We start from the raw sequence: 23,330 nt of genomic DNA on the forward strand, positions 1-23,330 counted from the left end.
TTCAATGTGCTGCCCATTGTGTTGGATTGTCAATGCAACCCTCTTCTCCCACTCTTCACACACTGATAGCAACACCGCAGGAGAAATACTAGCACAGGCTTCCAGTATCCGTAGTTTCAGGTGCTGCACATCCCGTATCTTCACAGCATAGACAATTGCCTTCAGATGACCCCAAAGATAAAAGTCTAAGGTGGTCAGATCAGGAGACCTTGGGGGCCAATCAACTGGGCCACGACAACCAATCCACTTTCCAGGAAACTGTTCATCTAGGAATGCTCGGACCTGACACCCATAATGTGGTGGTGCACCATCTTGCTGGAAAAACTCAGGGAACGTGCCAGCTTCAGTGCATAAAGAGGGAAACATCATCATGTAGCAATTTCGCATATTCAGTGGCCTTGAGGTTTCCATTGATGAAAAATGGCCCCACTATCTTTGTACCCCATATACCACACAATACCATACATTTTTGTGTTCCAACAGTCTTGGAGGGATCTATCTCTATTCACATAAAAGTTTGCCTCATCACTGAACAAAATCTTCTGCGTAAACTGAGGGTCCTGTTCCAATTTTTGTTTTGCCCATTCTGCAGCACCTAAAATTACATATACTGGAAGCCTGTGCTAGCATTTCTCCTGTGGTGTTGCTATCAGTGTGTGAAGAGTGGGAGAAGAGGGTTGCATTGACAATCCAACACAATGGGCAGCACATTGAACACATTTTATAAGTGGTCAGAAACTTGTAAATAACTAATGAAAGAATAAAGTTACGTTAACACCAAGCACATCATTGTTTTTCTTGTGACATTCCCATTAAGTTTTATGTGTCACATGACCCTCTTCCTATTGAAAAAACAAAAAAGTTGGATTCAAAATGACCGACTTCAAAATGGCCGCCATGGTCACCACCCATCTTGAAAAGTTTCCCCCCTCACATATACTAATGTGTCACAAACAAAAAGTTAATATCACCAACCATTCCCATTTTATTAAGGTGTATCCATATAAATGGCCCACCCTGTATATCTGATAACTGTGTTTTAATGTGTTCTCATTGTGCAGGTTAGATTGTTACCATGTTGTTTATGTAATTTACTGATCTAAATAATCTGATCAAAATGATTTACTAAATGTATGTACCTTTTAGGGTCAATACATGGTATCCAGTTGACATTGGGGTCAGGAATATCTTCTAGGAATGGGTAAATTGTTTCTCTTGTAAACCTCCAGCCATATATACCATCTTCTGGTGTAACAATTAAATGGGCACCCTAGGAGAAAAAACAAAACCATTTCAGTGTAAAATGTTAATTTAAAAGTAAGAGTATCCAAAGCAAACTACACAATAATACAAAACAAATACACAAAAAGTAAATGAAACAAAAAAGCACTTGTTGCACTATAAGACATTTGTTTATAGCTCCAGGAGCTTATTCATTGAAACTTCTGATGTAACATATAATAAACGATATTGGTGATTGTGTGGTGACCCAGCACAGCTTTACCAGCTGCTACTTTGAGCTTGAGTCGGGTGGCTGTAGTCTTTAAAGTTTGCTGAACAGTATAAAATATATGTCTAAAGTGTTGAATGTCTATGAGGGGAATTCATCAAGCTATTTAGAAACTTTTTGAGTCTAAACTTGTCACTTCTCAGCTCACTTCCCATGCGACTTTTGTGAGACTTTTGCTTTTGATCATATTTGAAAGTGAATCACCATTCGCAGTGGTTTAGATTAGTTTTATGCAGTAGGCACTGATTCATTATGTGCAACTTTTCTCTGAAAGTTGCAAAAAAGTTGCAGCGACCGTCTTTTAGACAGAAACCCACACTCATTTACTTCAGCCCTGTAAAGCAGTCTAAAATGGGTACCATGGGTGTAGGAGCAGGTAAATTCATCAAGTGGCGTGCGACCTATGATGAATTTGGCGCAGGAAGGAAACATCACATGGTACTTTTCGGCTCTAAAAAATAGTACACATACTAGACAGCAATTGATGAATTCCCTTCTATATATCTACGTTTCTTACATTACATATGTATATTCTTTTATTTCTGTGGGAAAACATGCATACACAGAGGGCAGATGGTTAAAGGGACAAAACTTTGCAAATATTGATTCTGCAGAAAATGTTAAGAAAACAGAATATGGTCACAGGATCAGCTCTTATTTCCTAGCCTAGAAGAAAGGGGGAACTTTCTTTTTAATTTAGTTAGTTCTGGCTTCGCCAGAGAAAAGTGGGCATACTTTTCTCTACAGCTCCTGTCACACACCAGATGAGACTGTTATAGGGAGCCTTAGATGTAGATAAAGACAGGCACAAATAAAACACATAGGCAACAAATCCCTAGCTCTGTTTTCATGCAAGATCCAAGACAATCTGCCTAGCAATTTCCACTGCAGGGATATAGAAAGTTTATAAGGCTAAAGATAGAATGACACATGGGTAGCATTAGGTATTCAAGGGCTCCATTACAAAAAGAATACTGGACGTCACTTGCCTCCATTTATGGTCCAGTAACACACCATTAAGTCGGGGGGTTTCTCCTGAATGCACCTAAGATGACATGGCTCTGCATTGGCTACTTCTTAAGACTTTTGTACCAAATGTCATTTGGACAGATGAGACGAAAGTGGAGACGGTTGACCATAATGTACAATACTGATGTACTGTGTTGGCAAAAAGGAAACATAGTATAACATTACAAACACTTCATACCAGGGTGGTGGAAAGGCGATATTTCGTTTTGCAGTCACAAGACCTAGGCACCCTATAGTCATTGAGTCATGAACTTCAATGTATTTTAGGGTCAAATGTGAGGCCATCTATCAAACAGCTAAAATTTAACCAAAACTGGATAGTTTCACATGACAACCATTCTAAGCAAACTAGTAAATCATGAAAGAAAAGGTGAAAAAGAAAATAATAAAGGTGGTGCAATGGTGCATGGTGCAAATCCAATTAAAATGCTGTGTATTTCTGTCATTCTTAAAGGGGTACTCCGCCCCTGGCATCTTATCCCCTATCCAAAGGATAGGGGATAAGATGTTAGATCACCGCAGTCCCGCTGCTGGGGACCCCGGGGATCGCCGCTGCGGCAGCCCGCCATCATTACTGCGCAGAGCGAGTTCGCTCTGTGCGTAATGACGGGCGATACAGGGGCCGGAGTAGCGTGACGTCATGGCTCCGCCCCTCATGACATCACGGCCCGTCCCCTTAATGCAAGTCTATGGCAGGGGGCGTGATGACCGCCACTCCACCTCCCATATACTTGTAATGATAGCGGGGTGCTGCAGCAGCGATCCCCGCGGTCCCCAGCAGAAGGACCCCGGCGATCTGACATCTTATCCCCTATCCTTAGGATAGGGGGTAAGATGTCTAGGGGTGGAGTACCCCTTTAACAACATGTTGCGCTTGGACATGTCCTCCTGAGACCCGCTGTGATTGCCAGTTATCAGTCAGCCAAGTGCCCTGCAGCACGCTCCGCTTCCCGGACGTCTGGCAGATCCTTCCTTTTAACTGCATAGATGAATACAGAGAAAAGGATAGATTTGATTGAGAGCCAGGGCGTGAGGTGCGCTGCCAGGCAATTTGCCCCGCTGTTATTTGTGATTGCAGGGGGTCTCAGGAGTGATAAATGATAAAAAGACCAAATAAATGATGAAAGAGCCAAAATGTTCATGTGTTTTATTAGTCCGTATTCTTTTTCTCAGCATTGCTCCCTATCGCTCCTAGTCTACAGTATGGCATCCTATCTCAATCCTAATCTCAGCATGGCTTACCTCTTATGCCTGGTCCCTAGCATGACTTCCATCTCATCCATAGTCTACAGTATGACCTCCCAACTTATACCTGGTCCCCAGAGAGGTCCCCATCTCATTTCTGGTCCTCAGCACGGCTTCACATCTCATCCCTGGTTCCCAGCATGATTTCCCACCTTATTTCTGGTCCCCAGCATGGCTTCCCCTTTCATTCCTGGTTCCCATCCTTTTCCATTGTGCTGTATCATCAGCTGACAGTTTGTTCCAAGCATCTACTCTCAGCAAAAAAAATAATTCTTATATTGCTTTTGTTCTTTTCCCCAACTCTCAGATTGTGCCCCTTTGTTCTTGTGTTTAGTTTATTATTTTAAACACTTACCTCCTGAACTTTTTTTTTTAACCCCTTAAGGACCCAGCCATTTTACACCTCAGGACCCGGCCATTTTTTGCAATTCTGACCACTGTCACTTTAAACATTAATAACTCTGGAATGCTTTTAGTTATCATTCTGATTCCGAGATAGTTTTTTCGTGACATATTCTACTTTAACATAGTGGTAAAATTTTGTGGTATCTTGCATCCTTTCTTGGTGAAAAATCCCAAAATTTTATGAAAAATTTGAAAATTTTGCATTTTTCTAACTTTGAAGCTCTCTGCTTGTAAGGAAAATGGATATTCCAAATAATTTTTTTTTTATTCACATATACAATATGTCTATTTTATGTTTGCATCATAAAATTTACGTGTTTTTACTTTTGGAAGTCACCAGAGGGCTTCAAAGTTCAGCAGCAATTTTCCAATTTTTCACAAAATTTCCAAACTCACAATTTTTCATGGACCAGTTCAGGTTTGAAGTGGATTTGAAGGATCTTCATATTAGAAATACCCCACAAATAACCCCATTATAAAAACTGCACCCCCCAAAGTATTCAAAATGACATTCAATCCGCGTTTTAACCCTTTAGGTGTTTCACAGAAATAACAGCAAAGTGAAGGAGAAAATTCACAATCTCCATTTTTTACACTCGCATGTTCTTGTAGACCCAATTTTTGAATTTTTACAAGGGGAAAAAGGAGAAAATGTATACTTATATTTGTAGCCCAATTTCTCTCGAGTAAGCAAATACCTCATATGTCTATGTAAAGTGTTCGGCGGGCGCAGTAGAGGGCTCAGAAGGGAAGGAGCGACAAGGGGATTTTGGAGAGTACGTTTTTTTTAAATGGTTTTTGGGAGGCATGTTGCATTTAGGAAGCCCCTATGGTGCCAGAACAGCAAAAATCCCCCACATGGCATACCATTTTGGAAACTAGACCCCTTGAGGTACGTAACAAGGAATAAAGTGAGCCTTAATACCCCACAGGGGTTTCACGACTTTTGCATATGTAAAAAAATAAAAATAAAATTTCACTAAAATGTGTGTTTCCCCCCAAATTTCACATTTTTGCAAGGGTTAATAGCAGAAAATACCCCCCAAACATTGTAACCCCATCTCTTATGAGTATGAAGGTACCCCATAAGTTGACCTGAGGTGTACTATGGGTGAACTACAATGCTCAGAAGAGAAGGAGTCATATTTGGCTTTTTGAGAGCAAATTTTGCTCGGGGGGCATGTCGCATTTAGGAAGCCCCTATGGTGCCAGGACAGCAAAAAAAAACACATGGCATACCATTTTGGAAACTAGACCCCTTGTGGAACGTAACAAGAAATAAAGTGAGCCTTAATACCCCACAGGGGTTTCACGACTTTTGCATACGTAAAAAAAAAAAATCACTAAAATGTGTGTTTCCCCCCAAATTTCACATTTTTGCAAGGGTTAATAGCAGAAAATACCCCCCAAAATTTGTAATCACATCTCTTCTGAGTATGGAGGTACCCCATAAGTTGACCTGAAGTGCACTACGGGCAAACTATAATGCTCAGAAGAGAAGGAGTCATATTTGGCTTTTTGAGAGCAAATTTTGCTCGGGGGGCATGTCGCATTTAGGAAGCCCCTATGGTGCCAGGACAGCAAAATAACCCCCACATGGCATACCATTTTGGAAACTAGACCCCTTAAGGAACATAACAAGGCATAAAATGAGCATTTACCCCCCACTGGTGTCTGTCATATCTTTGGAACAGTGGGCTGTACAACATTTTTTATTTGCACAGCCCACTCTTCCAAAGATCTGTCAGACACCTGTGGGGTGTAAATTCTCACTGCCCCCCTCATTACATTCCGTGAGGGGTGTAGTTTCCGAAATGGGGTCACATGTGGTTTTTTTTTTTTTTTGCGTTTGTCAAAACCGCTGTAACAATCAGCCACCCCTGTGCAAATCACCTCAAATGTACATGGCGCACTCTCCCTTCTGGGCCTTGTTGTGCGCCCCCAGAACACTTTACGCCTACATATGGGATATCTCCGTAGTGGGGAGAAATTGCGTTACAAATTTTGGGGGGCTTTTTTCCCTTTACCTCTTGTCAAAATGAACAGTATAGGGCAACACCAGCATGTTAGTGTAAAAAGTTTATTTTTTTTACACTAACATGCTGGTGTAGACCCCAACTTCACCTTTTCATAGGGGTGAAAGGAGAAAAAGACCCCCTAGATTTGTTAGTCAATTTCTCCTGAGTACGGCGATACCCCATATGTGGCCCTAAACTGTTGCCTTGAAATACGACAGGGCTCCGAAGTGAGAACGCCATGCGCATTTGAGGCCTGAATTAGGGATTTGCATAGGGGTGGACATTGGGAATCACTGGCGTAAAATACCCCTAACAGGGTGCCTCCAGCTGTTGCAAAACTCCCAGCACGCCTGGACAGTCAACGGCTGTCTGGCAATACTGGGAGTTGTTGTTTTGCAACAGCTGGAGGCTCCATTTTGGAAAGAGTGGCGTACCAGGCGTTTTTCATTTTTATTGGGGAGGGAGGGGGGCTGTGTAGGGGTATGTGTATAAGTAGTGTTTTTTACTTTTTATTTTATTTTGTGGTAGTGTAGTGTAGTGTAGTGTTTTTAGGGTACAGTCACACGGGCGGGGGGTTACAGCGAGTTTGAGCTGCCACGCAAAATTTGCTGCATCGCAAACTTGCAGCCCGATACTCACTGTAAGCCCCCTGCCCATGTGAATGTACCCTGTACATTCACAGGGGGGGGACCTCCAACTGTTGCAAAACTACTACTCCCAGCATGCCTGAGAATGTTTGGGAGTTGTGGTTTTGCAACAGCTGGAGGCACACGGGTTGGGAAACACTGAGTTAGGAAACAATGTTTCCCAACCAGTGTGCCTCCAGCTGTTGCAAAACCACAACTCCCAAACATTCTCAGGCATGCTGGGAGTAGTAGTTCGGCAACATCTTTAGAACCAGATGTTGCCGAACTACAACTCCCAGCATGCTTGGAGTTGTAGTTTTGCAACATCTGGAGGACTACAGTTTGCAGACCACTAATACAGTGGTTCCCAATCTGTGCCCTTCCAGATGTTGCAAAACTACAACTCCCAGTATGCCAAAACTGTCCAGGCATGCTGGGAGTTGTAGTTCTGCAACATCTGAAGGGCCAGATGTTACAGAACTACAACTCCCAGCATGCCTGGACAGTAAGGGCATGCTGAGGATGTGTAGTTTTGCAACATCTGGAAGGGCACAGTGGTCTCCAAACTGTGGACCTCCAGATGTTGCAAAACTGCAACTCCCAGCATGCCCAGACGCCAAGGGCTGTCTGGGCATGCTGGGAGTTGTAGTTTACAGGGTCCTATTACAGCAATGCATGTCGCTTTACAGCGACGTGCATTGCTGTAAAGGGCCCGACCGCGGCTGAAGATCTACTCACCTGTCGCCGCCGCCGCCATCTTCCTCGCCGGGATCCGGGTCTTCAGGGACGAGGTAAGTACCGGGGCCGGTCCCCAGCACTCCCCCGTCCCCCGCCGTGTCCTCCGGTCTTCCTCCCGTCCTCTCTGGACTTTCAGGGGCCGGGCAGGACGGGAGAAAGTAACCGCCCTCCCCCCTGCGATTGGTCGGTTAACTAACCGACAGATCGCAGGGTATGGGAGGAGGTGGCAGGCTTGCCACCTCTCTCCTATACCTTAGCATGGTCCTGGCTGTCTGTGACAGCCGGGATCATGCAAAATTACCGGGCGGTCGGGTCCCAGAGACCCGATCAGCCCGGTATCGCCGCAGATCGCAAGGGCGATTTCCCTTGCGATTTGCGGCGATCGCCGACATGGGGGGCCTACATGGCCCCCCTCGGCGTTTGCCCTGGATGCCTGCTGAAGGATTTCAGCAGGCATCCGGTTCCGATCTCTGCCCGGCGAGCGGCAGAGACCGGAAAACGCCATGACGTATGCATACGTCATGGGTCCTTAAGACCCAGGGTGTGATGACGTATGCATACGTCATGGGTCCTGAAGAGGTTAAAGGTCCCTACAATTTTTTTCCCACAAGGTTCTTCCCACAATTTAAAGTTATCTCCTATCCATTAATGGGAATGTGACCATTGAGACCCCTGCCAGCGGCCAGAATTGAGGAGAAATGTCCTCTACTATTAAAGGAGCAGCCAATGGCCAGTGATCCACTCATTGTCTATAGAGGCTGCTCCACAGACAATAAATTGAGCACTGGATCCACATGCTTTGTCTGCTCCTTTTATTGCAAGGGACATTTCTCCTCCATTACCTCCTGGTGACCTGGTACTTAACACACCAGGACGTACATTTAAGTCTTGTACATGAAGCGAGTGCAGGAGCTGCGATCGCTTCATGCTCCATGCACGGTCGGTAAGGACTCGCCGGCAATGGCGGACATCAGCGATCATGCTAATGCCCTCCATTAACCCTTCAGATGCCATGATCAATACATCTGGAGCATAACAGGGGCTTAGTAAGGCTCATCAGACCACCTGAGGCATGACTGCAGGAGTCATCTGACCTCCTGCTGGAGTCTTCTTCTCTGGTCTGCCTTCTGCATATTACTGAACAGTATAAGCAATCAAAAGATTGCTATAAATAGTCCCCTATGGGGACATAACACATTTTTAAATAATAGTAAAAAAACATGTGTGCTACCCGGGTGGTGTAGTGCAGGTTGTAGTAGGAGCAGGTGGCAATAGCCCAGGGACAGATGATAGTATAATCCCTTGTAGTGTTCGTGACACCAGGATGTGGTTGTATGGTGTAGGGCACCACCAACAACCAACCCAGAAACTGCATATATTAAATGAGAGTCCAAAGCAGGTTTTGATGCAACTGGAACTTTACTGAAGATGGCAGTATAACGTTTCTTATAGATAGACAACTTCCACAGCGGCGACACAGGGAACCTCTCAGGCTTGCTTGGACTTGTAGTTGTAATAATGATGATGCAGGCCACTGTGCTACTGTTATGACTTTGGTAGGGACAGTAGAGACTTGACATGAGACTTACAGATTAGATGTGGCTGCAGACTTGTAGGCTTTGGCCTAGCTGTACTGGACTGAACTTGTGCAGGACTTATGCTTGAACCAAGAGAGTAGGAACTCAAGAGAGACCAGGATCTAACGAGAAAGAGTCAAGAGACCTAGTGCGGAGACTACCGCCCTTTATATATCAGAGGGCTGGACTAAAGCCCATTGGTAGCTGGTTGCCTGTGGTTACCTGTGCCTCTGGAACTCTGGGTATCAGGTGATCACATATCACATGACAATATCATGACCTTAGGAAGGTCCTATACAGTTTAAACATCCTAATAACCTTTGCACATAGCTTATATTCAATGTACAATATCTATAATAAACATACATAATTAATGTACAATAGGAATCATAATAATGACCTAGGGGGATCCTGCAGGAGAGCCCTGGGGACTTGAGGGACTCCACCTGAGGGGACTTTAGGAACTATACAAAATGAATAAACATATTTGTTATCGGTGCGTGCGTAAATGTCTGAACTATTAAAATATCATGATTCGGTATGGTGAATGTCGCAAATGTAAAAACTTGCTGCTTTTTGATCCCATCACATCCCAAAAAAAATTTAATAAAAAGTAGCTTTTCCAGTTGATATATATATATATCAACTGGTTCCAGAAAGTTAAACAGATTTGTAAATTACTTCTATTAAAAAATCTTAATCCTTTCAATACTTATGAGCTTCTGAAGTTAAGGTTGTTCTTTTCTGTCTAAGTAATCTCTGATGACACGTGTCTCGGGAACCGCCCAGTTTAGAAGCAAATTCCCATAGCAAACCTCTTCTAAACTGGGCTGTTCCCAAGACACGTGTCATCAGAGATTACTTAGACAGAAAAGAACAACCTAAACTTCAGAAGCTCATAAGTACTGAAAGGATTAAGATTTTTTAATAGAAGTCATTTACAAATCTGTTTAACTTTCTGGAGCCAGTTGATATATAAAACAAAAGTTTATTCCTGGATAACCCCTTTAAACCTTGCCAACAAATGTGAGTACATTATTTTATTTGGCCACTGTTTTCAAGAACTGCCTAAATCTACTTGGGCATGGAGTTCACCAGAACGCCACAGTTTGCCACTGGAGTCCATTTCTACTTCCCCGAAAGGAGGGGATAATGCCCTGCTTCAGTATGTCACAGTACAAAACTATAGTAAAATAAATTGTTGCGCTCCTGGGGAACATCAGGATAATTACACCACTCCGTCATGTGACATAACGTGAAGAACTACTACTACAAGCTAACCTGCCTTGTAATTGTCCCCATGCACTACATTTGCTTCATACATTGAATTTACAGAACAGTACCTGCTGTGCCGCTGTCTTCACCGCTTCTTCAAGGATGTCCATATTTGTATTCATTAAATCCAGGGCTTCCTGCTTTGAGACAGGTGTTGTGGTCTCATCTGGGAGTATTACTGCATGTTCATAGACTGCACCAATGAATTTTTGCAAAGCTTGGCAGCTTGAAGCCAAGAGTAAGGTGGCTAGCAGAAAGCTGGCAGTGGCCATGGTGAAAGAACTGGTACTTCTAAAGACATGCAGAAAGTCTTCATATACTTCACCTGCTGATCTTAGAACTATTATCTATGGTAATTTCTGGAGCAGAAGTCATCAAGGACACAGACTGTATTGTGCAACAATGAACGACTGACAAACTCGGTGAAAGGTTATGAAATCTGCACTTCAGTGTTGAAGAATGCTATCCATAATAACACAAGTGTAAGCCTGGGCTAGTATTCTGGTCGGTATTTTAGTGAAAATTGGGTAAAAAAAAAAAATTCTTACCATATGTAGCAACACAAACCTCTACACATTAATTCAGACGTGTTGCTGTTAGCAGCAATATTATGATCAGCACTGTAAAGACAGTAATGGAGGACATGAAGGCTATGCGCCCAAATAATACACTGCTGGAATAATAGTTGTTTGTTACTTGAAAACAGGAGAAAGCAGGAGCATCATTTTTAACTGAGCCCAAAACCAGAAACTAAATTCTGAGCAGAAATTATGCTTCAAAATTAAATCAGACAACATGTCACATCCCAAAATTATTCATTCATGCTCCCCTGCTGGTTAAGGGGCAACTTTATCAGACTTCTGCATGCCGGGCCCTTTTAAAATATTTTTAACCCCTTAAGGACCAAGCCCATTTTCACCTTAAAGGGGTACTCCGGTGAAAACCTTTTTTCTTTTAAATCAACTGGTGCCAGAAAGTTAAACATATTTGTAAATTACTTCTATTAAAAAATCTTAATCCTTCCAGTACTTATTAGCTGCTGAATGCTACAGAGGAAATTCCTTTCTTTTTGGAACACTGATGACATCACGAGCACAGTGCTCTCTGCTGACATTTCTGTCCATTTTAGCAACCGTGCATAGCAGATGTATGCTAAGGGCAGCATGGTGGATCATTGGTTAGCACTGCTGCCTTGCAGCGCTGGGGGCTTGGGTTCAAATCCCACTAAAGACAACAATAAATAAAGAGTTATTATTATTATTATTATAATGACGTCAGCAAAGAGCACTGTGCTCGTGATGTCATCAGAGAGAATTCCAAAAAGAAATGAATTTCCTCTATAGTATTAAGCAGCTAATAAGTACAGGAAGGATTAAGATTTTTTAATAGAAGTAATTTACAAATCAGTTTAACTTTCTGGGATCAGTTGATTTAAAAGAAAAAAGGTTTTCACCGGAGTACCCCTTTAAGGGCCAGAGCGTTTTGTGCACATCTGACCACTGTCACTTTAAGCATTAATAACTCTGAAATACTTTTACTTTTCATTTTGATTCTGAGATTGTTTTTCGTGACATATTCTACTTTATGTTAGTGGTAAATTTTTGTCGATACTTGTATCATTTCTTGGTGAAAAATTCCAAAATTTGATGAAAAAAATTGAAAATTTTGCATTTTTTTTTACTTTGAAGCTCTCTGCTTGTAAGGAAAATAAACATGCCAAATAAATTATATATTGATTCACATATACAATATGTCTACTTTATGTTTGCATCATAAAGTTGACATGTTTTTACTTTTGGAAGACATCAGAGGGCTTCAAAGTTCAGCAGCAATTTTCCAATTTTTCACAAAATCAGAATTTTTCAGGGACCAGTTCCGTTTTGAAGTGGATTTGAAGAGCCTTCATATTAGAAATACCCCACACATGACCCCATTATAAAAACTGCACCCCTCAAAGTATTCAAAATGACATTCAGTAAGTGTGTTAACCCTTTAGGTGTTTTGTTCTGTGGGCGCACTACAATGGACCCCCCCCCCACACATGTTACCCCATTTTGGAAACTACACCCCTCACAGAATTTAATAAGGGGTACAGTGAGCATTTACACCCCACTGAGATCTTTGGAACAGTGGGCTGTGCAAATGAAAAATTAAATTTTTCATTTTCACGGACCATTGTTCCAAAAATCTGTCTGACACCTGTGGGGCATAAATGCTCACTGTACCCCTTATTACATTACATGAGGGGTGTAGTTTCCAAAATGGGGTAACATGTGGCGGGGGGGGGTCCATTGTTCTGGCACTATGGGGTCTTTTTAAACACACGTGGACTTTAATTCCGGCCAATTTTTCTCTTAAAAAGCCCAATGGCGCTCCTTCTGTTCTGAGCATTGTAGTTCGCCCACCGAGCACTTTACATCCACATATGGTGTATGTTCTTACTCAGAGGAAATGGCGTTACAAATTTTGGGGGACTTTTTTCCTATTTTCCCTTGTGAAAAGAAAAAAGTTATAGTAACACCAGCATTTTAGTGAAATTTATTTTTTTTTTTCCCATGAAACGTTAATGAAAATTCTTCAAACACCTGTGGGGTGATAAGGCTCACTATCAGGGCCAGATTAAGAGCATCATGGGCCTGGTGCTGAAGATTGTGATGGGCCTTTTTATCAAAGTATATAAAATGAAAACTCAACACAAAGCAATTTTGTCACATGATTTAGACATAGGGGGAGATTTATCAAAACCTGTGTAGAGGAAGAGTGGTGCAGTTGCCCATTGTGACCAATCAGTCGCTTCTTTCATTTTTCAGAGGCATTTAAAAAATGAAAGAAGCGATCTGATTGGTTGCTTTGGGCAACTGCACCACTCTTCCTCTTCACAGGTTTTGATAAATCTCCCCCATAACTCTTATTTTTCCATCCACAGACTCATACAAGGGCTTGTTTGGTGCGTTACCAATTATACTTTGCAATTACTTTACTTCAGTTGCCAGGAAATCTACAGTGAAACAAAAAAAATATTAGTGGGACAAAATTGAAGAAAAAAAAATGCAATTTTGCAATTTTTGGGGGCTTTCTACACAGTGCACTTTTCCCAAACAGTGACACATTGGGAGAGATGTATCAAAAACCTGTATCAAAAGAGAGGTGCAGTTGCCTATAGCAACCAATCAGGTCGCTTCTTTCATTTTTCAGAGGCCTTTTAAAAAAAATTAAAGAAGCGATTTGATTGGCTGCTATGGGCAACTGTACCACACAGGTTTTGATAAATCTCCCCCATCAGCTTAATTCCGTAGGTCCATACAATTACAACAATACCAAAATTGGGCCATTGACCAAGCGTATTACTCAACATTATATTTTAGTATTTTGAACATTTACGCACAGCGATACTACATATTTATTTTTTTTTACATTTTTTATTTGAAACATGAGAAGGGGGATGATTCAAACTTTTATTAGGGAATGAGTTAATTCAATTGTATTACTTTTTTATTTATTTTTTAACACTTTTTTGTGGGAAGGAGTTATTTGTCTATAACTTCTAGGCAAATTTGTCTATTACGGTATATCTGAGCTATTATAAGCAAACATGCCATTCAGGAGCATGAAAAAGCTAGGTGAGAAATTGTCACCTAGCTTTTCTGTGCTCCTGAATGCCATTGCTGCTTATAGCCTATAAGGATAACTTACTATAAATTATAGGCAACTCTTAACAGCTTAACTAATATAAGCAGAAATGGAACTAAGGAGTACAGAAAAGCTGGGTAACAATTTCTCACCTAGCTTTTTCATGCTCCTGAATGGCATATCTGCTTATAATAGCTCAGCTATTATAGGCATATTTGCCTATAACATATAGTCAAAGCTGTCTATAACAGCTGAGCTATTATCAGCAGATATGCCATTCAGGAGTATGAAAAAGCTAAGTGAGAAATTGTCATCTAACTTTTCTGGGCTCCTGAATGGCATATTTGCTTATCATAGTTCAGCTATTATAGACAGCTTTGACTATATGTTATAGGCAAATCTGTCTATAATGGCTGAGCTATTATAAGCAGATATGCCATTCACGAACCCAGAAAAGCTAGGTGACAATGTTTCACCTAGCTTTTTCGTACTCCTGAGTGACATATCTTCTTCAGCTCAGCTACTATAAGCAGACATGCCATTCAGGAGCATGGAAAAGCTAAGTGAGACATTGTCACCTAGCTTTTCTGTGCACCTGAATGGCAAGTCAGTTCATGCCTGGTGGATTAGTGATACCTTTGGGGGAAACTCCTGGGGCAGCGGCAGAGAGTAATGTGTGCCGGCGGCAGGACCTCAGGCAGGTGGCAGCTACAGCACCTTTTTAAACTTGGCGGGTGCTGGGCGAACCGGGGGGGGGGGGGAGTGGGGGTAGTCTCATACGCTACCCTGATGTCATGTGGGGCACACAGGTCAGCAGGTTACGCAGCCACATCACCACCAGGGCCGTAGGTAAGCCTGTGGGCTGGCCTGGGACATCGCAGGGCCAGCCCTCTTTTACTGTTAACCAGAGGCGGCTCTAGAATTTGTGAGGCCTTAGGCGTTACTGGAACATGTGGCCCCTGCATCATTTTCTGCAGACTTCACTCATCCGATCGGCTGTGAGATAGTTGCGCTGTTGTTGCAGCACCAATCTCAAGTGGCGGCAGGGTAGAAATTAGATCAGGGGGGTAACTAGTGTCTTGTGGGTCCCATGGCAAATTTTTTTCTAGTACATTGAGACCACACTCACCACTAATAATAGTATGCAAGGAGGGCAAAATTGAAAAAACCAACCATTTTGCAACTTTTGGGGTGCGTCCGTTTCTATGCAGTGCACTTTTCGGTAAAACGACTCTTAATCTTTATTCTGTAGGTCCATACAATTGAAATGATACCAAATTTATATAGATTATTTCTATTTAACTACTTTAACCCCTTAAGGACTCAGGGTTTTTCCGTTTTTGCACTTTCGTTTTTTCCTCCTTACCTTTTAAAAATCATAACCCTTTCAATTTTCCACCTAAAAATCCATATTATGGGTTATTTTTTGCGTCGCCAATTCTACTTTGCAGTAACATTAGTCATTTTACCCAAAAATGCACGGCGAAACAGAAAAAAAATCATTGTGCGACAAAATCGAAAAAAAAACGCCATTTTGTAACTTTTGGGGGCTTCCGTTTCTACGCAGTGCATATTTCGGTAAAAATTACACCTTATTATTCTGTAGGTCCATACAGTTAAAATGATACCCTACTTATATAGGTTTGATTTTGTCGCACTTCTGGAAAAAATCATAACTACATGCAGGAAAATTTATACGTTTAAAAATGTCATCTTCTGACCCCTATAACTTTTTTATTTTTCCACGTACGGGGCGATATGATGACTCATTTTTTGCGCCGTGATCTGAAGTTTTTAGCGGTATGATTTTTGTTTTGATCGGACTTTTTGATCACTTTTTATTCATTTTTTAATGGTATAAAAAGTGACCAAAATACCCTTTTTTGGACTTTGGAATTTTTTTGCGCGTACGCCATTGACCGTACGGCTTAATTAATGATATATTTTTATAGTTCGGACATTTACGCACGCGGCAATACCACATAGGTTTATTTTAAATTTTTTTTGCACTGTTATTTTTTTTTATGGGAAAAGGGGGGTGATTCAAACTTTTATTAGGGAAGGGGTTAAATGACCTTTATTAACACTTTTTTTTTAAATTTTTTTTGCAGTGTTATAGGTCCCATAGGGACCTATAACACTGCACACACTGATCTTCTACACAGATCACAGGCGTGTATTAACACTCCTGTGATCAGTGTTATCGGCGCTTGACTGCTCCTGCCTGGATCTCAGGCACGGAGCAGTCATTCGCCGATCGGACACAGGGGAGGCAGGTAAGGGCCCTCCCGGTGTCCGGTCAGCTGTTCGGGACGCCGCGATTTCACCGCGGCGGTCCCGAACAGCCCGACTGAGCAGCCGGGTCACTTTCAGTTTCACTTTAGAAGCGGCGGTCAGCTTTGACCGCCGCTTCTAAAGGGTTAATACCGCACATCGCTGCGATCGGCGATGTGTGGTATTAGCCACGGGTCCCGGCCGTTGATTAGCGCCGGGACCGACGCGATATGATGCGGGATCGCGGCGCGATCCCGCTTCATATGGCGGGAGCCGGCGCAGGACCTAAATATATGTCCTGCGTCGTTAAGGGGTTAAAGCATACCGTACTCATTTTTGAAAAACAAGGATTTTTTTTAAAGTGTCTCTTCTCCCCCCCTACAACCCTTTTATTTTTCCGCATACAGAGCTATATAACGGCTCATTTTTTGCGCTGTGATCTGAAGTTTTTATCAGGACCATTTTTATTTTGATGGCACCTGTTTGATTGTGTGTTATTTTTTTTCTAGTACCGTATATGAAGTGACAAAAAATGTGCACTTCTGGATATTTTTTCACACTTTCGCCTTTCACTATGTAACTTAATTAACATTATATTTTATTAGTTCAGACATTTGCGCATGTGGCGATACCACATATGTTTATAGGTTTGTTTGTTTTTTACAATTTTTCATGGGAAAATGGGGTGATTCTAACTTTTATTAGGGAAGGGGTTAAATCACATTTATTATTATAATTTATTTATTTATTTATTTTTTACACTTTTTAAGTCCCCATGTATAGGCCAGCGAGAACAGTGACATCATACTGTGGGGCTATATAAATCGACTGTGCTGTACCCACTGCCCTGGCTACTATATATATTCATATATTTATATGCATATATATATATACCAGCCAGGGAAGTGTGTACAGCACAGTTGATGTATATAGCCCCGCAGTATGATGTCACTGTATATCAGTGTCTCCCAACCAGGGTGCCTCCAGTTGTTGCAAAACTACAACTCCCAGACAGCAAAGGGCTGTCTGGGCATGTTGGTAGTTGTAGTTCTGCAACAGCTGGATGCACCCTGGTTGGGAAACTCTGTGGTATATCAATGATTGTGCTGTGTTCCCTGGCTGGCCCATACTGCATATACTAATACGTATATGTCTGTGTATTATATACATATAGATAGACTGATTAGTATAGGGCAGAGGGCACAGCAGAGTCACTGGTATACAGTTAGTGACTGACCTTGCTTGCTTAATAATGAATGCAGCCAGAGCCAGGCCCGGCCACTGGGACTCAACTACAGAGCTCGTCACCTTCTGACCTTCTTTCCGCATTGATGGCCGCCTCTGCAGGTCGGACACTGCCAGACTGGACTGAGCTCCTCACATGGAGAGAAGATACAGACCGCAGAGACTGTACAGCTGTGAGGCAGTGTCTCTCTCTGCTGTCTCTTCAGCTCTGTGGTGAGCAGCCGGGGGAGGGGTCGGGAGGGCAGGGACTATTAACTAATAAGCTGCAGTGTCTTTGGCACATGACCAGCCCCATCAGCCCCCTCTCTTAAAGGGGCTGCAGGAACTGGTCAGATGCAGCACTGGGGCCGACAGGAAATGTTTTTTATTTTTAAACTTCACTCCCTGCGGTCGGGCCAGAGATCAGGGAGTTGCGGCGGTGGCCGATATGCTGTTAACATTGTTGTCGCGGGCGCCGGTCGGTCTGTGCGGGCCGTTTGTGCGGGCCGCCGGGCCTATTTTAACACAGGGGCCTGAAGCTGCCGCTCCATCCGCCCCTACGTTAATCCCGCCCTGCTCACTATACCCCTTGTTACATTCCATGAGGGGTGTAGTTTCCAAAATGGGGTCACACATGGGTATTTATTTTTTTGCAAATAAAAAAAAAATAATAATAGGTAGCTACAACCAAGACAGTGATTATATGGGATATTTGCCAGACGAGTACTAGCATGAAGGTTGCGTAGCCAGTACAACCTGGATAAATATAGGAAAATTGTCTATATACAATGTATATACTGTGTACGTGTTTCCTCAAAATTGGGCTTATGTATTGTATTAAATACTAGAATTACGTTTGTGTGATATGGATAAATACGGTATGTATGGACCATATAAATATGTGATGTTGTCTATATGGATTTTAATGTGTGTATAAAAGTGTGTGTGTGTGTGTGTGTGTGTGTGCGCGCGCGTGTAAATGTAATGTTCCTACATATACATATATATAATGTGTGTGTAAATGTGATATTAAAAAGATTGTAGGAGATTCAGTGTGATTACAAAACTTTTATTAAATACAGTTATAATCACCTACCTCCGCAGGGCCCTTGCAGGGGGCAGGAATTAATACAGATATGAAAATATAGGTTAAAATTTGAAAAAAAAGTAATAAAAGTAAACAAGCTTATGGTTAAATATCCAGGATATAAAATAAATAAGCAGCAGTTGGTAGTACGTCGTTAGTGGTATATTGGAGTTATACTCCTACGTTCATTGGTCGTGGAGTAATAGTTAGTATTTTATCACCGTTGGTGATATAATGGAGTTAATACTCCTATGTTCATTGGTAGTACAGTGGGTTAGCAATATGCAATGGTGCACAGCACCACTTACCTGACCTCCCGGCGGTGTCCCTATGTACACTGACAGGCTGGCTCGGCTAGCGTCTGGCACAGTTGTATGTGCCCGTCTGAAGGGAAAGCCGCACTTCTCCGCATGGTCCTGTGGTGCCGGACTGGCGCGGCTGGCGTCCGGACGATGTAAATGTCCGGGCTTCAACAGGTGACTGTGGGAGTGATGATGTAAGGGAGGTCGGCAGTGGATGCTAGCGTCCTGTGTAGAAGCGCACATAACAGTGCTGATGTCCTGTGTTGCTGCGCATGTGAAAGTGGGCCGCTCACTCGGGGCCTCCAGCAGTTGCATGTTGGTTTGTAAAGATCCTGGTTTCTATGGTGGTGAGTATAGTATAATAGATTGCTGGTATATGTAGAGGCTAGACGCGTTTCGAGACGTTCATCTGTCTCTTTTTCAATAGCTGTGATGATCTGTTGGAAATGTGCTGCTTTTATAACCCCAGCTTTTCTGAAACTGGTGGATTTGAATCTCATTAGTAATTAGGGATCTGGATGATCCTGAACAAGCATTGAATCTCATTAGTAATTAGGGATCTGGATGATCCTGAAAAAGCACTGAATCTCATTAGTAATTAGGGATCTGGATGATCCTGAACAAGCACTGAATCTCATTAGTAATTAGGGATCTGGATGATCCTGAACAAGCATTGAATCTCATTAGTAATTAGGGATCTGGATGATCCTGAACAAGCATTGAATCTCATTAGTAATTAGGGATCTGGATGATCCTGAACAAGCACTGAATCTCATTAGTAATTAGGGATCTAGATAATCCTGAACAAGCACTGAATCTCATTAGTAATTAGGGATCTGGATGACCTGAACAAGCACTGAATCTCATTAGTAATTAGGGATCTGGATGACCTGAACAAGCACTGAATCTCATTAGTAATTAGGGATCTGGATGACCTGAACAAGCACTGAATCTCATTAGTAATTAGGGATCTGGATGATCCTGAACTTTAGCAGAGGAACCAAAGTGTGGGTATTGGATCATATATACATATATTTACTATAAACTATAGTGAGTGAAATGAATCATATATAGAGCAAGATGAAAGAAAGAAATGTATGATATATGGAAAAATGTAAAAGTAAAATGAAAACTAAAATATATGGTGGGTATTGTATTTAAAAATAAAATAAAAAAATAATATGTGGTTTATAAAAATGTAATATATATTTGTATACGATACATATATATATATATATGATAATATTATGATGAGGTGATATGGATATAAAGTGTGTAAATGTCTGATGTATACTTCCATATGTAAAATAGACAAAAATATTTTAAAAAATTATGTATCTTCACTGAATATGTTATGACATATTTATTTGGTATGTTGTGTTTTCTTGTTTACTGTATGGAGTGTAATATATTAGCTAAAAATAATGTGTACCATATATGTTCCTGTATATAAGTTTTATTGCAGGTGTATATTTTATTAAAGGTATGTTTATATACTATAACTATACAACCGCCCTATCAATTTGAACATGTGGATATATACATATATTGATTTAACTATGATGATGGAGATGGGAATATGTTTTTGAACAAAATTTGTTATTCCGTATATCGCTATATATGGTAAATACCGAATAGCACGTGATTTTATCACATGCGTATTAGTTAGGAGTATATGGATTTTTAATTTATTTTTATTTTTATATATTATGGTACCTATCTTGTTTAGTACATTATTTTCATTAAATGATATGTTATTAAATTGAATTTTTAAATGAAACCAAAGATTTCTAGTTCAGCATTAAGGCCTTTAGGGGCCAGTGTGTCCATCTTGTATATGTATTTTGACTCAATTCTTGACATCTTGGCTATGAAATTTCCCCCCTCCAATCTGGTTGTACTGACTGTAATGCGGAAAATTGTGTACCGCTTATATGGCTATTGTGGAATTGTTTGTAGTGGGCAAATAATGTATGTTTTTCGTAACCTCTTTTTATGTTGTAAAAATGTTCTGCTATTCTTTTTTTGAGGGTGCGTGAAGGGCGGCCTATGTATTGTTTATTGCAGGGGCATGTAATGATGTAAATAATATTATTGCTATTGCATGTAAGTAGTTCTTTGATGGAATGTATTGTAGGATTTGTAGTAGATGTAATTTTATCTGTTTTTTTGGGAATACCGTAACTTTGCAGTTGTTGCATTGGCCACATCTGTAGAAACCGGTTGTGTAAGAGACAGTGGATTGTATTGTTGTGAATTAAGTGATCTTGGTTTGTTTTGTGGTCAGTGCGATCTTTAACCCCTTCATGACCCAGCCCATTTTCACCTTCATGACCTGGGCATTTTTTGAAAATCTGACCACTGTCACTTTAAACATTAATAACTTTGGAATGCTTTTACTTATCATTCTGATTCCGAGATTGTTTTTTCGTGACATATTCTACTTTATTTTATCGGTAAAATTTCACTGATATTTGTATCCTTTCTTGGTAAAAAATCTAAAAATTTCATGAAAATTTTGAAAATTTAGCATTTTTCTAACTTTGAAAGTCTCTGCTTGAAAGGAAAATGGATATTCCAAATAAATTACATATTGATTCACATATACAATATGTCTACTTTGTGTTTGCATTAAAAAATTGACAAGTTTTTACTTTTGGAAGACATCAGAGGGCTTCAAAGTTCCGCAGCAATTTTCCAATTTTTCTCAAGATTTTCAAAATCTTAATTTTTCAGGGCCCAGTTCAGGTTGGAAGTAGATTTTAAGGATCTTCATATTAGAAATACCCCATAAATGACCCCATTATAAAAACTGCACCCCCCAAAGTATTCAAAATGACATTCAGTAAGTGTTTTAACCCTTTAGGTGTTTCACAGGAATAGCAGCACAGTGAAGGAGAAAATTCTAAATCTTCATTTTTTACACTCGCATTTTCTTGTAGACCCAATTTTTTTATTTTTACAAGGGGTAAAAGGAGAGAAATCACCCTAAAATTTGTAACCCAATTTCTCTCGAGTAAGGAAATACCTCATATGTGTATGTAAAATGTTCGGTGGGCGCAGTAGAGGGCTCAGAAGGGAAGGAGCGACAATGGGATTTTGGAGAGTGAGTTTTTCTGAAAGGGTTTTTGGGGGGCATGTCCCATTTAGGAAGCCCCTATGGTGCCAGAACAGTGGACCCCCCCACATGTGACCCCATTTTGGAAACTATACCCCTCATGGAATGTAATAAGGGGTGCAGTGAGCATTTACACCCCACTGGCGTTTGACAGATATTTGAAACGGTGGACTGTGCAAATCAAAAATTTTATTTTTCATTTTCACAGACCACTGTTCCAAAAATCTGTCATACACCAGTGGGGTGTAAATGCTCACTGCACCCCTTATTACATTCCGTGAGGGGTGTAGTTTCCAAAATGGGGTCACATATGGATATTTATTGTTTTGCGTTTGTCAGAACTGCTGTAACAATCAGCCACCCCTGTGCAAATCGCCTCAAATGTACATGGTGCACTCTCCCTTCTGGGCCTTGTTGTGCGCCCCCAGAGCACTTTGCGCCCACATATGGGGTATCTCCGTACTCAGGAGAAATTGCGTTACAAATTTAGAGGGTCTTTTTTCCCTTTTACCTCTTGTGAAAATGAAAAGTATAGGGCAACACCAGCATGTCAGTGTAAAAAATTTCTTTTTTTACACTAACATGCTGGTGTAGACCCCAACTTCACCTTTTCATAAGGGGTTAAAGAAGAAAAAGCCCCCCAAAATTTGTAAGGCAATTTCTCCCGAGTACGGCGATACCCCATATGTGTCCCAAAACTGTTGCCCTGAAATACGACAGGGCTCCAAAGTGAGAGAGCGCCATGCGCATTTGAGGCCTGAATTAGGGATTTGCATAGGGGTGGACATAGGGGTATTCTACGCCAGTGATTCTCAAACAGGGTGCCTCCAGCTGTTACAAAACTCCCAGCATGCCTGGACAGTCAATGGCTGTCCGGCAATACTGGGAGTTATTATTTTGCAACAGCTGGAGGCTCCGTTTTGGAAACAGTAGCGTACCAGACGTTTTTCATTTTTTGGGGGGAGGGGGGCTGTGTAGGGGTATGTGTATATGTAGTGTTTTTTACTTTTTATTTTAGGTTAGTGTCAGTGTAGTGTAGTGTTTTTAGGGTACAGTCACATGGGCAGAGGTTCACAGCAAGTTTGCCGCTGGAAGTTTGAGCTGCAGCGCAAAATTTGCGCCATCTCAAACTTGCAGCACTCACTGTAAACCTCCGCCCATGTGAGTGTACCCTGTACATTCACATTGGGGGGAGGGGGCAAACATCCAGCTGTTGCAAACTCCGAGCATGCCCTTTGGCTGTCCGTGCATGCTGGGAGTTGTAGTTTTGCA

General features: G+C 41.5%; 1 protein-coding gene across 3 annotated transcripts in view; it reads right to left on the reverse strand.

Annotated features, from left to right (window-relative positions):
• Positions 1–17,778, reverse strand: part of VNN1 (vanin 1) — a 35,899-nt gene extending 18,121 nt beyond the window's left edge. The window contains exons 1-4 of one of the 3 annotated variants that reach the window (XM_056563322.1): positions 17,644–17,679; positions 13,380–13,421; positions 10,972–11,043; positions 1,140–1,270 (exon numbers count right to left, since the gene is read on the reverse strand). In XM_056563322.1, the coding sequence (XP_056419297.1) occupies positions 1,140–1,270; positions 10,972–10,974 (134 nt within the window). In that variant the 5' untranslated portion in view covers positions 10,975–11,043; positions 13,380–13,421; positions 17,644–17,679. Of the gene's footprint in view, positions 1–1,139; positions 1,271–10,491; positions 10,779–10,971; positions 11,044–13,379; positions 13,422–17,635 lie in introns of those variants that run through there. The other 2 variants (XM_056563321.1, XM_056563320.1) reach the window with 2 other exon arrangements.
• Between the last annotated feature and the right edge of the window lie 5,552 nt (positions 17,779–23,330).

This window comes from Hyla sarda, chromosome 3, assembly GCF_029499605.1.
Source record: "Hyla sarda isolate aHylSar1 chromosome 3, aHylSar1.hap1, whole genome shotgun sequence".
Classification (NCBI taxonomy): domain Eukaryota; kingdom Metazoa; phylum Chordata; class Amphibia; order Anura; family Hylidae; genus Hyla; species Hyla sarda.